The 16,538-nt window shown below is 47.1% G+C and overlaps 1 protein-coding gene across 1 annotated transcript in view; it reads left to right on the top strand.

The window, feature by feature from the left end:
- The window catches only part of IFT38 (intraflagellar transport 38), a 257,847-nt gene that overhangs the window by 238,048 nt on the left and 3,261 nt on the right, over positions 1 to 16,538 (top strand). Inside the window, exons 9-11 of the mRNA XM_088448183.1 lie at positions 1,422 to 1,494; positions 7,441 to 7,554; positions 15,831 to 15,880. Of these exons, the coding sequence (XP_088304309.1) occupies positions 1,422 to 1,494; positions 7,441 to 7,554; positions 15,831 to 15,880 (237 nt within the window). The remainder of the gene's footprint in view (positions 1 to 1,421; positions 1,495 to 7,440; positions 7,555 to 15,830; positions 15,881 to 16,538) is intronic.

Genomic DNA, 16,538 nt, shown 5'->3' with positions numbered 1-16,538 from the left:
TCAGTCTGCAACTCATTTCGGCCTGCAATTCTTTTCAGCCTCACAAACCCTGGAATACTGGACTACCTTCTATTATCACTACCTGGACTTTTTCCCATTGCTTCACTACAGTTTCCCAAGTGCACTTTAGTGCTATACCCGGACTTTTTGTTTTTCCACATTCATGTCTGTTAAGCCACTCATTAAAAACTCCACGTTTATTTTTAAATCTGCTTCAGTGTCTGCTCCTTTTACCACCCTGGGCCCACAACAAAACCAGAACCTCACATTGACATAGGAATGAATGGGAGCACACTGATTGGTCAGAGCACGGCTGTTTTTACCAATCAGAGTGCTCCATTCATTCTTAAGGCAGTGACCTATAATTTGCATCACCGCAAATTTGCACTTTACTACATTCTGGCCTTAGGCTGCATTGTCTTGTTCTCATTAGGAACTCCTGATATTACCGAGGCATCAGGAACAAGATGGTGTCACTGGCCCTAGTGAATTAATAGGCTTCAGCTCATGGTTCTTGTATTCCCCGACTACCATTTCTGGTAGATGTCGCATATATGAGGGAGGAATGTCACTGTTGTTTTATGGTCTTAGGTAAGGGCAATATAATTTCAATATATGTTTGTGAATTATTTTACCAGACCTCTACTTTGTAAATAGGTTTTCACACATGGCCTGAGCGTGTTACAGAAAAGGGAATGACTGTTAGCACACAGCACATGTTTACTTTGGAGAGTTATCTGGTCCTCTTTGGTCACTGTAAAGGACATCAGCACTGTCTTCCAGCTTTTCTGTAGGTTGGCCGGCTCATCACCAGCTGTAGAAGTTAGATATAAACCCCTGTGACTATAAATAGGTTATTGGAAGAGGTGAGAGACCCTTACTTGTATCTTCTCTCCTTGCTTGGAGATTGTCATGACAGATGACACCAGGGAGTTGTACAATCCATACTGGGCAGTGGATAAGTGCTGAGCTTTTTCTCCAGATGAATAAACCTGTCTCCTCTCATACCCTCACAGCCTGATGAGCACCATTCAGTCACATACTCTGTGCATATGCTGTTCTTTGACCTGTCCACATTAGTCTGCTTACATCCATGGCACAAGTGCCATCAGCCTGTGGGACTTTTCCGTGAACAGATCTGTCCAGCCCTTTCTGAGTGAAAGCACGGTACTTTGAGACTGACGGCAAATGATTCATTTTCACTTATTATCGTACATAGAGGTTGACATTACATGCAGTATCAGCTATAGACTCTATACATTCAGTGCTCCCACTGGCTTTATTTTCTTTATAGTAACTGATTGTATCAGCGTATAAGCTTGCACTGTGCCGAATCTTATTGCTCCCGTTCTACTGTATATATAGTAGTGAGCTTCATGCCATCCTTGATGTCTGATGATGTAACTTGTTGTGTCCTGTAGGAGGCAGAGAACACGCTAAAACTGATGCAGAACAAGCTGAGAGAGGAGGAGAACCGGCTGCAGAAGGCAGGAAGTAAGTGCTTTGTCGGGACTGGTAACTGTAGGGGGAAAGGTGCTGTAATACCAAAATATTGTGTGCAGTAAAATCTAATTACAATGGTGGATCCTGCCGCTTAGTAAAAGCACTGGGCGACCTGATCGGTGTCCAGTTTGGTCACACCTATAGGTGTCCATGTTAGTGAGTAGTCAGATTACTTCTGAGATGATTAAGGCCTACTAATGAGATCAAAGGAAGACCAAACACAGGGCCTGATTTACTCGCTGCACTCAGATCGCAGATACATGCAGACGGCATCTATTTGCTACAGACACCTCCCGCTGCATTTGCATTTTCGTTGGACGGTATTGTGCATCCACTTCCCTGCAGCTGTGCAATAGCGCCCATCTCTGAATCAGACTCACAGTCCAATAGCTGGTATCTGCTGCTGTCTGCAGACTGTTACTAACACTTCAATCGTGTTTTTATTTTCTTTTACATCTTTTGGGGGGCACTGGATCAGTGGGGCATAAACGCTCTTTAAGTACTTTGGAACTTTAAAATGTTCATTATGTATTATGCTCCTTACTCGTTTATATCGCCTTCCTGCAGGCAACTCTGTTTTGTAGCTGGCAAGGGTGCTTTTTACAGTCTAAACTTAAAGAATGAACTTAACCTCATTTCATATATTCATTATTTTTTTAATTAATTACTTATACAAGAGCCTCTGGCACCTGTCAGCTCAGGGTGGATTGACATCAGAACGGTCAGAGGAGACTCCACATGCAGGATCATCCCCCCCCCCACACTGTCGTCAGGGGACATCCCCTAGGGAGGACCTTTCCACTGCCAACATTGCTATTGAATGGCGGCCCATACTACTCTAGACTGGAGGAGCGGTCAGATAACGGCTCCTCGCTATGGTCAGTTATGGTACAGGGTCTGCACTAGGTGCAGAACCCTGGGTCTGTGGCTCAGTTGGAAGGCAGTCCACACTTTTACAAAGGTTTGGCTAAGGGAACTGTCCTCCAGGACGGAGACCGCCATTGTAGCTGGGCACTGGGAAGAGGTGTTATCATACACAGCAGTGCATGTCCGTGTTGGTGCTCATTCTACCTTAAAAGGTGGAAGCTTAAGCCAAAATGGACATTTTACCAGAAGCTCCTGCTTCAGGCTTCTTCTGTGGGTCTTTAGTTGCTGGTAATTAATCCTAATGCTGGGTTGTTATTAATAAGGAACTTACTGTATGTGTCTGTTGACCTTGTCCTGCTGGTTTGCGTGTCGGTGTGATATAGTTCATTTGTGTGTACACTGACCTGTCAAGGGTGTACTACCAGGTCTAAGACAGTAGAGGCTGCACCAGTTATCATTTCCACATGTGTGAAAATGTCATTTTGAGTTACCTTGTGGATATGCAGGTGCTGATGCCCTATACACAGCCTGTGAAATTGATGGCAGAATGCTGCTCACATCTTTGGTTATACCAGAGGGTAAATGTACTCTGACACATTACATAGGGCTAGTGAAGAATTAGAGTCCCATGGTTGGGTGAAGATTTATCAGAAATCACGTCTGGTTCCTACCAAGGGGTTTGGGTTTCTAGTTCTCCTGTCCGACTAGCAACACCAAAAGGCTTTTCTCATTGGGGACAAGGTACACTTGCTAATCGCCGAGTTTTTAACAGTCTTTGCTTATACCAGGGGTGGAAAATTGGGGACAGATATGTCATGCATTTAGGGACATGGTTTGTCAATCTGGCCATGGATAGTTGAGTGCAACTAGATATTGACATGATGGCTTCCTGGTTGAACGACAAGGTGGAACAATTTTGCCAAAAGACCCACAGGCCTTCCTTGTAGATACCATGATGTTTCCGAGGAATTTTAATTTGGCATATCTGTTCCTACGGTGATAATGCTGCTGGATGATGGATTGAGGCTGAGCTCTTTGAAGGTTGAGACTTCAGCTCTTTCAATTATCTTTCACAATAGGCTAGCACTCTTCCTAGAATCGCAGACTTTCTTGCAGGGAATGGCGCAGTTCCAACCACCATAAAGTGCTCCACCTGTGCCCAGGGACCTGAATTTACTGTTAACGTCAATACAATAGCCTCCTTTTGAACCAGTTGATACAGTGGATGTGAAGGTCCTCACTTGGAAAATATTTTTCTCTTGGCTATTTCTACGGCCAGCAGGGTGTTATAGTTGGGGTCTCTAGCTTATAAGTCTCGCTATCTGGTGATGCACACATAGAGGTTGGCCTGCCTCTAAGCAGACGTTAGCTAGATGGGTCTCTTCTGTAAGTTGCTAGCTTTACATTGAGGTGTGGAAACCTGTTACTTACAATGTAAAGGCGCATTCTATCAATTCAGCGACTGTCTCATAGGGCAGCACGTAGCAGGGCCTCAGCTGAGCACATGGCCTTAGGTTTATACCTTTATGAATTGTTATAAGTGTAATGGTTTTGCGTTTACGGATGCCAATTTTATGTCTGAAAGTGCTGCACACTGTTCTACTGTGAGTGTTCCCCAAAGGATGAAAGAGAGAGCAGTTCATCCTTTGCCCTGAGTCCATTGGAGGACACTCAGTATTCGCCTTTTTATGCTTTACTACTCCTGTTTAAAGTGTTAAAAGTTAACATTTAATATGTGGTTGATATTGTTCCTCTCTGATTTTGTTTCTATTTGGTGCTGTGGGGTTTAGTTAGAAGAATAATGGAGTAACCTGCAGGATATGGGATAGAGAATGGGAGCGAGTGGACATAATGAATATGTTAACATGCCAAAGCACGGCGGAGTTTGCACTGACTGCGGGTTGCGTTTTACATTTTTACCTGCAAGCCGCCGGGCAGCAGTGGCACACAAAAGCCGCTGCTTTGTAAATAAAGTCCAGAGAGTTCATTCACATTCAGAATCTCTAGTTCATCAAAGACCGTAGCAAATAAGACCCTGCTCTTCTAGTCCAGAAGCAGAACAAAGTTGTCACACTTCCCTCAGTGACAAGTCCTAATACATGCTAAGCATAGTTTGTTGTGGCCATTCCTGTCTTCATCCACTAACACCACTACATTTAATCAATTCATCTGATGTATCTTTCACCACCCACTAACCCCACCTCTAATTCATTCCCATACTGTCATCACTCAACAACACAGTCATCTCCAATTCATTCACATACCTTTTATGACCCACTACTACCACTGTTCATTCATCACATACTGTACATGTAATCACTCAATAATACCTACTTCTAATTCATTCACTATCTGTCATTTCCCACTACCACCACTTCTAAATCATTCATATACCAGTCATCTCTCACTACCACCACTTCTAAATCATTCATATAGCAGTCATCTCCCACTACCACCACTTCTAAATCATTCATATACCAGTCATCTCCCACTACCACCACTTCTAAATCATTCATATACCAGTCATCTCCCACTACCACCACTTCTAAATCATTCATATACCAGTCATCATCCACTACTACCACTTCTAAATCATTCATATACCAGTCATCTCCCACTACCACCACTTCTAAATCATTCATATACCGGTCATCTCCCACTACCACCACTTCTAAATCATTCATATACCGGTCATCTCCCACTACTACCACTTCTAAATCATTCATATACCGGTCATCTCCCACTACCACCACTTCTAAATCATTCATATACCGGTCATCTCCCACTACCACCACTTCTAAATCATTCATATACTGGTCATCTCCCACTACCACCACTTCTAAACCATTCATATACCAGTCATCATCCACTACTACCACTTCTAAATCATTCATATACCGGTCATCTCCCACTACCACCACTTCTAAACCATTCATATACCAGTCATCATCCACTACCACCACTTCTAAATCATTCATATACCAGTCATCTCCCACTACCACCACTTCTAAACCATTCATATACCAGTCATCATCCACTACCACCACTTCTAAATAATTCATATACCAGTCATCTCCCACTACCACCACTTCTAAATCATTCATATACCAGTCATCATCCATTACCACCACTTTTAAATCATTCATATACCAGTCATCTCCCACTACTACCACTTCTAAATCATTCATATACCAGTCATCATCCACTACCACCACTTCTAAATCATTCATATACCAGTCATCATCCACTACCTCCACTTCTAAATCATTCATATACCAGTCATCATCCATTACCACCACTTCTAAATCATTCATATACCAGTCATCATCCATTACCACTTCTAAATCATTCATATACCAGTCATCTCCCACTACTACCACTTCTAAATCATTCATATACCAGTCATCTCCCACTACCACCACTTCTAAATCATTCATATACCAGTCATCATCCACTACCACCACTTCTAAATCATTCATATACCAGTCATCATCCATTACCACTTCTAAATCATTCATATACCAGTTATCATCCACTACCACCACTTCTAAATCATTCATATACCAGTCATCTCCCACTACTACCACTTCTAAATCATTCATATACCAGTCATCTCCCACTACCACCACTTCTAAATCATTCATACACCAGTCATCTCCCACTACCACCACTTCTAAATCATTCATATACCAGTCATCATCCACTACCACCACTTTTAAATCATTCATATACCAGTCATCATCCATTACCACCACTTCTAAATCATTCATATACCAGTCATCTCCCACTACCACTTCTAAATCATTCATATACCAGTCATCTCCCACTACCACCACTTCTAAATCATTCATATTCCAGTCATCATCCACTACCACCACTTCTAAATCATTCATATACCAGTCATCATCCACTACCTCCACTTCTAAATCATTCATATACCAGTCATCATCCACTACCTCCACTTCTAAATCATTCATATACCAGTCATCATCCATTACCACCACTTCTAAATCATTCATATACCAGTCATCTCTCACTACCACTTCTAAATCATTCATATACCAGTCATCTGCCACTACCACTTCTAAATCATTCATATACCAGTCATCATCCACTACCACCACTTCTAAATCATTCATATACCAGTCATCATCCACTACCACCACTTCTAAATCATTCATATACCAGTCATCTCCCACTACCACCACTTCTAAATCATTCATATACCAGTCATCTCCCACTACCACCACTTCTAAATCATTCATATTCCAGTCATCATCCACTACCACCACTTCTAAATCATTCATATACCAGTCATCATCCACTACCTCCACTTCTAAATCATTCATATACCAGTCATCATCCACTACCTCCACTTCTAAATCATTCATATATCAGTCATCATCCATTACCACCACTTCTAAATCATTCATATACCAGTCATCTCCCACTACCACTTCTAAATCATTCATATACCAGTCATCTGCCACTACCACTTCTAAATCATTCATATACCAGTCATCATCCACTACCACCACTTCTAAATCATTCATATACCAGTCATCATCCACTACCACCACTTCTAAATTATTCATATACCAGTCATCATCCATTACCACCACTTCTAAATCATTAATATACCAGTCATCTCCCACTACCACCACTTCTAAATCATTCATATACCAGTCATCTCCCACTAACACCACTTCTAAATCATTCATATACCAGTCATCATCCACTACCACCACTTCTAAATCATTCATATACCAGTCATCTCCTACTACCACCACTTCTAAATCAATCATATACCAGTCATCATCCACTACCACCACTTCTAAATCATTCATATACCAGTCATCTCCCACTACTACCACTTCTAAATCATTCATACGCCAGTCATCATCCACTACCTCCACTTCTAAATCATTCATATACCAGTCATCACAAGCTAATGCTGACTCAACAGATGTGTTAATACTGCAGATTGTTCACTTGTTGAATATTAATATCTTTGTTCACCTATATGTTCACTTTCGTGCCACCTCATAGCTCTTTATCTCTCCACACCAGACAGCAATGAAGACTCGGACAGTGAGATCCAGGAGGATGAAGGCTCTGACGATACAGAGGATGAGGAAAGGAGACCTGGAAAGCTGCCAATGGGGCGCAGTATTCCCATTCAAGGTAGGAGACTGATTTCTAATGCATAGGATGTGGCTTTGTCACATAATAAGACAGGAAGACTACATACGATCGGCCTCATTTAGAGTTGGATCGTACAGCATTTGTTGTGGTTGCGGCCTCTTATGTTTGGAGAGATGGATCAGGGGCACGTTTTACAAATGCAAAAATAGGTGGTTGTCTGGAGGAGCACCTAATTTATTACAATACACAATAAACCCACTCCATGCGCTGCCAGATTGTCAGCATGAAAATACCTCAACACAAGTCACCCAAACTTACACAGCAAGGAATATACAAAAAAAGAGGTAACATATCCTTGTGCCAATCTTGTTCCAGCTGGTTATGTCTGTATCTATGGGTACTTGGGAGCTTATTCAGAGTCGGTCGTGAGCGCTCGCGACCGACTCGATGTTGCCCCACAGCGCATGCGCACGACGGAGCCGGCTCCGTCATGCGCATGCGCGAGACCCGGCTAACAACGAGCACTCCGTTGTTAGGGGTCTCGTAGCAGACGGGGCGAGCTGTCGATGTTGACAGCTCGCCCCGTTTGCTGGGCGGGCCGGGGGCGTGCCCGGCCAAACAGAGGCGTTCCAGTCGGAATGCTTGCCATTTGGGGGCGGCCCCACTGACATCATTGCTGATGTCAGTGGGGAATTTCCTGCTCAAACAGAGCAGGAAGCTCCCTGGGGCTTACGAGTGCCCAGACCCTACCCTAGGGTCTGGTCGTAAGCCCCGACAGCCTAACGACCGACATGGAGGCGGCCGTTCAGGATGCAAGCGGCCGTCCTGATTCAGAGCGACCGCTTGCATCTAACGACCGCCTCTGAATGAGGCCCTTGATTATCTCCAAACGCAAATGTCTCTTATTGAATCAATGATTCTCAAAAATAGTGGAAAAAGACAAAAACAAAAAAACCTTATATTCGCAAAATGAATGATAAAATTCAATATCACAACCCATGTGAATAGGTGGAAATAGTAGGAAGCCAAATAGATTTTTAAACAATGTTAGTATCCTTCATGCATGAAAGGCACCCGGACTCCACACCCAGTGAATTATTATGTAAACCAGATAATGCTTACATTAGAAAATTGTATCTGGGTTTCTTAAGCTGCATATGTGCACATCAATATTCACCCAAAACCGGCAAAGTGTCATACCATATACAGGATAAGAACTGATATAGGGATGCTCACACTATGTCTTACGTGAATTCATGTTCTGTAATCGTATAAAGGCTACTTTGGGACCTTTCACATGACCCAAGGTCACAGGATGCTCATGCAAATAAACATAAAAAACTTCTCATGGTGTAGATTGTAAGATAAAAAGGACTTTAATAAACTGTGTGCAGCATCGTGTCTCAGCGAACACAGTATCTCAGCGTGCAGCACCGTGTCTCAGCGAACACAGTATCTCAGCATGCAGCACCATGTCTCAGCAAACACAGTATCTCAGCGTGCAGCACCGTGTCTCAGCGAACACAGTATCTCAGCGTGCAGCACCGTGTCTCAGCAAACACAGTATCTCAGTGTGCGGCACCGTGTCTCAGCGTGCAGCACCATGTCTAAGCGTACACAGTATCTCAGCATTCAGCACCGTGTCTCAGCGAACACAGTATCTCAGCGTGCAGCACCATGTCTCAGCGTGCACAGTTTCTCAGCATTCAGCACCATGTCTCAGCGAACACAGTATCTCAGCGTTCAGCACCGTATCTCAGCGAACACAGTATCTCAGCGTGCAGCACCGTGTCTCAGCGTACACACTATCTCAGCGTGCAGCACCATGTCTCAGCGAACACAGTATCTCAGTGTGCAGCACCATGTCTCAGCGAACACAGTATCTCAGCGTGCAGCACCGTGTCTCAGCGAACACAGTATCTCAGCGTGCAGCACCATGTCTCAGCGAACACAGTATCTCAGCGTGCAGCACCATGTCTCAGCGAACACAGTATCTCAGTGTGCAGCACCATGTCTCAGCGAACACAGTATCTCAGTGTGCAGCACCGTGTCTCAGCGAACACAGTATATCAGTGTGCAGCACCGTGTCTCAGCGTTCAGCACCATGTCTCAGCGAACACAGTATCTCAGCGTGCAGCACCATGTCTCAGCGAACACAGTATCTCAGCGTGCGGCACCGTGTCTCAGCGAACACAGTATCTCAGTGTGCGGCACCGTGTCTCAGCGTGCAGCACCATGTCTCAGCATGCACAGTATCTCAGCATTCAGCACCGTGTCTCAGCGAACACAGTTTCTGAGCATTCAGCACCATGTCTCAGTGTGCACAGTATCTCAGGGTGCAGCACCATGTCTCAGCGAACACAGTATCTCAGCATGCAGCACCGTGTCTCAGCGTGCAGTGTCTCAGCGTTCAGCACCATGTCTCAGCGAACACAGTATCTCAGCGTGCAGCACCGTGTCTCAGCGAACACAGTATCTCAGGGTGCAGCACCATGTCTCAGCGAACACAGTATCTCAGGGTGCAGCACCGTGTCTCAGCGTGCAGTGTCTCAGCGTTCAGCACCATGTCTCAGCGAACACAGTATCTCACTCAGTGTGCAGCACCGTGTCTCAGCGAACACAGTATCTCAGCGTGCAGCAACGTGTCTCAGCGAACACAGTATCTCAGTGTGCAGCACCATGTCTCAGTGAACACAGTATCTCAGCATGCAGCACCTTGTGTCTCAGCGAACACAGTATCTCAGTGTGCAGCACCGTGTCTCAGCGTACACACTATCTCAGCGTGCAGCACCATGTCTCAGCATGCACAGTATCTCCGCGTGCAGCACCCTGTCTCAGCGCACACAGTATCTCAGCGTGCAGCACCGTGTCTCAGCGTGCACAGTATCTCAGCATTCAGCACCATCTCTCAGCGTGCAGTGTCTCAGCGTTCAGCACCATGTCTCAGCGAACACAGTATCTCAGCATGCAGCACCATGTCTTAGCGTGCAGCACCGTGTCTCAACATGCACAGTATCTCAGCGTGCAGCACCGTCTCTCAGCGAACACAGTATCACAGTGTGCAGCACCGTGTCTCAACATGCACAGTATCTCAGCATGCAGCACAGTCTCTCAGCGTGCAGCACCGTCTCTCAGCGTACACAGTATCTCAGCATGCAGCACCGTGTCTCAGTGTACACAGTATCTCAGCGTGCAGCACCATGTCTCAGCGAACACAGTATCTCAGGGTGCAGCACCATGTCTCAGCAAACACAGTATCTCAGGGTGCAGCACCATGTCTCAGCGAACACAGTATCTCAGCATGCAGCACCGTGTCTCAGCGTGCAGTGTCGCAGAGTTCAGCACCATGTCTCAGCGAACACAGTATCTCAGTGTGCAGCACCATGTCTCAGTGAACACAGTATCTCAGCATGCAGCACCGTGTGTCTCAGCGAACACAGTATCTCAGTGTGCAGCACCGTGTCTCAGCGTACACACTATCTCAGCGTGCAGCACCATGTCTCAGCATGCACAGTATCTCCGCGTGCACAGTATCTCCGCGTGCAGCACCCTGTCTCAGCGCACACAGTATCTCAGCGTGCAGCACCGTGTCTCAGCGTGCACAGTATCTCAGCATTCAGCACCATGTCTCAGCGTGCAGTGTCCCAGCGTTCAGCACCATGTCTCAGCGAACACAGTATATCAGCATGCAGCACCATGTCTTAGCGTGCAGCACCGTGTCTCAACGTGCACAGTATCTCAGCGTGCAGCACTGTCTCTCAGCGAACACAGTATCACAGTGTGCAGAACCGTCTCTCAGCGTACACAGTATCTCAGCGTGCAGCACCGTCTCTCAGCGTGCAGCACCATCTCTCAGCGTTCACAGTATCTCAGCATGCAGCACCGTGTCTCAGTGTACACAGTATCTCAGCGTGTAGCATCCTGTCTCAGCGTACACAGTATCTCAGCGTGCACAGTGTCTCAGCGTGCAGCACCATGTCTCAGCATGCACAGTATCTTAGCATGCAGCACCGTCTCTCAGCATGCAGCACCGTGTCTCAGTGTGCAGCACCGTCTCTCAGCGTACACAGTATCTCAGCATGCAGCACCATGTCTCAGTGTACGCAGTATCTCTGTGTGCAGTACCGTGTCTCAGCATACACGGGGCCTGATTCAGATCCGCTCGCGAGCGCTAATCGCTCGCAAGCGGGTCAATGGTGGCCCAGTGCGCATGGGAACGCCTACCGTCTGGGGCCGGCCCAACTGATATCACAAGTGATGTCAGTGGGAGTGCTTTCGGCTCTGTTAGAGTCAAAAGCACTCTGGGGCTTGCGGCAACGAGACCCTACTGCAAGGGTCTCGTCGCAAGCCCGATGGTCGCGATGGTCTTGACCATTGCGACCATCATCATGGTCGCTCGCATAAGCTGTGGGTGGTAACCCACAGCTATGCGAGCGGCCAAGAGGTCGCAACAAAAAAAAAAATGCCCTGATTCAGAGCGGGCGCTCGTTCAGAGCGTCCGGCTCTGAATCAGGCCCACAGGCCCTGATTCAGGGCCGGACGCTCTGACAGAGCGCTTGCTCTGAATCAGGGCCGGCCTACTTGTGTGACCACCCACAGCTTGTGCGAGCGGCCTGGAGTCCGTCGCGATTATCACTACCATCGGGCTTACGACGAGACGCTGTGGTAGGGTCTCTGCTCCCGCAAGCCCGAGTGGACTTCCTGCTCTAATAGAGCAGGAAGTCCACTACTGACATCACTAGTGATGTCAGTAGGGCCGCCCACAAACGCCAGGCGTTCCTAGGGGAACGCCTGCGTTTGTGCAGCCACCCCCCCTCCCCGCCTACAAAACAGGGTGAGCTGTCACTCACCATCGACAGCCGCCCCATCTCGAAGCGAGACCCGTAGTGCCTGAGCTGCAGTCGCTGGACAGGTCTTGCGCATGCACACGCCGAAGGCGTTGCATGCGCAGTGGGGTAACATCGAGCCGCTTGCGAGCGGCTCTGAATCAGCCCCATAGTGTAAAGCACGATTTAAGGATTTAAGATCTTTAAGTTTAATTTTTCTTTATGATTTTGTGGGCAAAGTGACCTGAAGTCTCTACTGTTATTCCCAAGCATGTAATATATGTATCTGGCACAGTCTATTTATAGGCAGCAATAAATACATATTTATACATTATTTATCACACTTTGCAATTACATGAAAATGCATTATGCAATGTTTATCTGGGTATATGTAAAAAATGAATAAAACGCTGCGCTCCCAAGTATGGAAAATGCTGCTGGGTAAGAATGTGGTCCCCACCACACTAGTGATATAGAATAAGAAACGGTATACCAAGCGCAATATCCTATGGGGTACTTATATTGTCCACTAATACAGGGTCATCAAAAGTCCATATACATCACAAATCTTCCTTCCAATGGGAACGTATCTCTTCCATTTAGTTCCTCCAAAAAAAGAGAAAATTCAACCAATCAGTGGGTGTTTATTTGTGAGTGGATTTATAGTATTCTTAAGGTGCGTACACACGGACAGATATATCGTTGCGATATGAACGATAACGATATCGTTTAACGATATATCGTACATATCGTTAATTTTTATGCACTGAACGACCAACGATGCGCGTTCCCGCATGAACGATAACGATATCTATGATCGTCCGTGCATGCAGGCCAATCTGGACGATATCGTCAACTTTGCATGTTTAGAGATGTGGCAGGATGACTCCCTGAAAGATATCTTTCATGTCGTTGGTGGTACAGATCGTCCCGTGTGTATGCACCTTTACTCACATATAAGTTTGAAATAAACGTCTCTCCACCGACTTTCCAATCAGATAAACCCTCCTGAGCAGAAATTCAGGTAAAGGGGATGACCGGGGCAGATGGGCAGCTATTTGCAAAAATGTATAATTTCTTCCCAAAACTTGAATATGTACAGTGTAATATTCTCTTCAGGATGATCACTCCAAATTTACAGCCACTTCCAGATCGCCATACAGCCAGAGAGAGGCTGAGGAATATTGATCTGCGTCCAGGTGGGGAAAGGCAGTGAAGTGTGCTACATCGAGATGCTATTTACTCTCATAGACTTTCTCCATTTAAGTCTGAGAGTGTAAATAGCATCTCGATGTAGCACACTTCACTGCCTTTCCCCGCCTGGACGCAGATCAATATTCCTCAGCCTCTCTCTGGCTGTATGGCGATCTGGAAGTGGCTGTAAATTTGGCTTGATCATCCTGAAGAAAATATTACACTGTAGATATGCAAGTTTTGGGAAGAAATTATAATTTTTTGCAAATAGCTGCCCATCTGCCCGGTCATCCACCTCACCTGAATTTCTGCTCAGGAGAGTTTATCTGATTGGAAAGTCGGTGGAGAGCCGTTTATTTCAAGCTTATATGTGAGTAAGAATACTATAAATCCACTCATGTATAAAACACCCACTGATTGGTTGAATTTTCTCTTTTTTTGGAGGAACTGTGGAAGAGATACGTTCCCATTGGAAGGAAGATTTGTGATGTATATGGACTTTTGATGACCCTGTATTAGTGGACAATATAAGTACCCTATAGGATAATGCACTTGGTATACCGTTTCTTATTCAATGTTTATCTGGTTGGTAGCATTTTCTCTGCTCCCAGAACGCAGCCACCACAATCTATGTAGGTGAGTGCCGGCGCTCTCTGTAGGTGAGTGCCCACGCTCTCTGTGTAGGGGAGTGCCCGCGCTCTCTGTGTAGGGGAGTGCCCGCGCTCTCTGTGTAGGGGAGTGCCCGCGCTCTCTGTGTAGGGGAGTGCCCGCGCTCTCTGTGTAGGGGAGTGCCCGCGCTCTCTGTGTAGGGGAGTGCCCGCGCTCTCTGTGTAGGGGAGTGCCCGCGCTCTCTGTGTAGGGGAGTGCCCGCGCTCTCTGTGTAGGGGAGTGCCCGCGCTCTCTGTGTAGGGGAGTGCCCGCGCTCTCTGTGTAGGGGAGTGCCCGCGCTCTCTGTGTAGGGGAGTGCCCGCGCTCTGTGTAGGGGAGTGCCCGCGCTCTCTGTGTAGGGGAGTGCTCGCGCTCTCTGTGTAGGGGAGTGCCCGCGCGCTCTGTGTAGGGGAGTGCCCCCGCGCTCTGTGTAGGGGAGTGCCCCCGCGCTCTGTGTAGGGGAATGCCCCCGCTCTCTGTGTAGGTGAGTGAACACGCTCTCTGTGTAGGGGAGTGCCCCCGCTCTCTGTGTAGGGGAGTGCCCCCGCTCTCTGTGTGGTGGAGTGCCCCCGCTCTCTGTGTGGTGGAGTGCCCCCGCTCTCTGTGTGGTGGAGTGCCCCCGCTCTCTGTGTAGGGGAGTGCCCCCGCTCTCTGTGTAGGGGAGTGCCCCCGCTCTCTGTGTAGGGGAGTGCCCCCGCTCTCTGTGTAGGGGAGTGCCCACGCTCTCTGTGTAGGGGAGTGCCCACGCTCTCTGTGTAGGGGAGTGCCAACGCTCTCTGTGTAGGGGAGTGAACACGCTCTCTGTGTAGGTGAGTGCCCCCGCTCTCTGTGTAGGGGAGTGCCCCCGCTCTCTGTGTAGGGGAGTGCCCCCGCTCTCTGTGTGGTGGAGTGCCCCCGCTCTCTGTGTGGTGGAGTGCCCACGCTCTCTGTGTAGGGGAGTGCCCACGCTCTCTGTGTAGGGGAGTGCCCACGCTCTCTGTGTAGGGGAGTGCCCACGCTCTCTGTGTAGGGGAGTGCCCACGCTCTCTGTGTAGGGGAGTGAACACGCTCTCTGTGTAGGGGAGTGAACACGCTCTCTGTGTAGGGGAGTGCCCACGCTCTCTGTGTAGGGGAGCGCCCACTCTCTGTAGGGGAGTGCCTGCGCTCTCCAAAATCATTTAAGAAAATAAAGGAATCTGGTCTACAAAAATGTGAATCCTGGATGAGTTTCCTATTTTACTGGTGAATTGATCGCTTACATAGTCTCCATTATGTGATTGAGATTGTTATTACTTGGGTTTCACCACTTTAGTTCCTAAATCATGTATTACAATGAATAGTGCTAAACCACGCTCTGTCAAATGTTTCCATTTCCTTTTGTAGCGGTGAGCCCCAGGTGGGAGGTTTGGGGGACTCTGCACTGTGACTACTGTCATTGAGGCACTGCCACCCTCTAAGATGAAATGATTTGCAGCATTGCGCAGCAGGAGGCAGGGCCACCATGATAAGAATTGCGTCATCAAGCCCCCGGACCGCCCACTTTTTAGGGGGACTCTGGCCTTCTCTCCTGCAAGTCCAGTACAGCTCTCCCTGATATTCTGGAGACTACTACCAGACATTGTGGGAAGAATGTGTTAAATCTGTGTAATGATATTTATATTCTTACAGGGAGGAGCGGCCATATTGTGGGCACGATGATTGGAGGAGACAGTGATGAGGTAAGTGACCTTCATGCGCCGTGTATTGCTCTGAATAGTATTGCAGTTTTAAATTACCTGCTTAAACACGCTGAGGCGCGGTGGCGCTTGCAAGACACCGCTTAGCGAATTTACTCCATTGCGTATACATACAGATTTGTCCACATACATCTAGCCTCCTTGTGCGTTAAACATCCCTTCTAGTCGCGCCATGCCGTAGCGTGACTCGGTAGCGCCGAACATCTGTTCATGCAACTTTTTCCCTTCAAATGCATCTTATTTGTAAAGCGAATCGGACGCACAAGCAGCTTACACGGATTAAAATGATATGCAACATGTCTGTGATCTGTGTGCAACTGCGGGTGTATCTGCATGCTAAGCGCTACATATATAGGGCCTGATTCAGAGCCGCTCGCTATTTGCGAGCGTACGCTCTGAATCAGGGCGGGGAGTATTTTTTTTTATTTTTTTCCTGTCCGCTCGCTAAGCACACACAGCTAGTGCGAGCGGGCAGGAGATGGTCGCGATTATCACAACCATCGGCATTGCGAGGAGACCCTAAGGTAGGGTCTCGGGACTCGCAATGCCCAGTGGACTTCCAGCTCTAATAGAGCTGGAAGTCCACTACTGACATCACGTGTGATGTCATTAGGGATGCCCACAAAGGGCAGGCGTTCCT

The sequence above is a fragment of the Taudactylus pleione genome, unplaced genomic scaffold (assembly GCF_031769625.1).
Source record: "Taudactylus pleione unplaced genomic scaffold, aTauple2 ptg000451l, whole genome shotgun sequence".
NCBI classification, from domain to species: domain Eukaryota; kingdom Metazoa; phylum Chordata; class Amphibia; order Anura; family Myobatrachidae; genus Taudactylus; species Taudactylus pleione.
The sequence above is the reverse complement of the archived record's forward strand: the minus strand, read 5'-3'. Positions and strand labels throughout refer to the sequence as shown.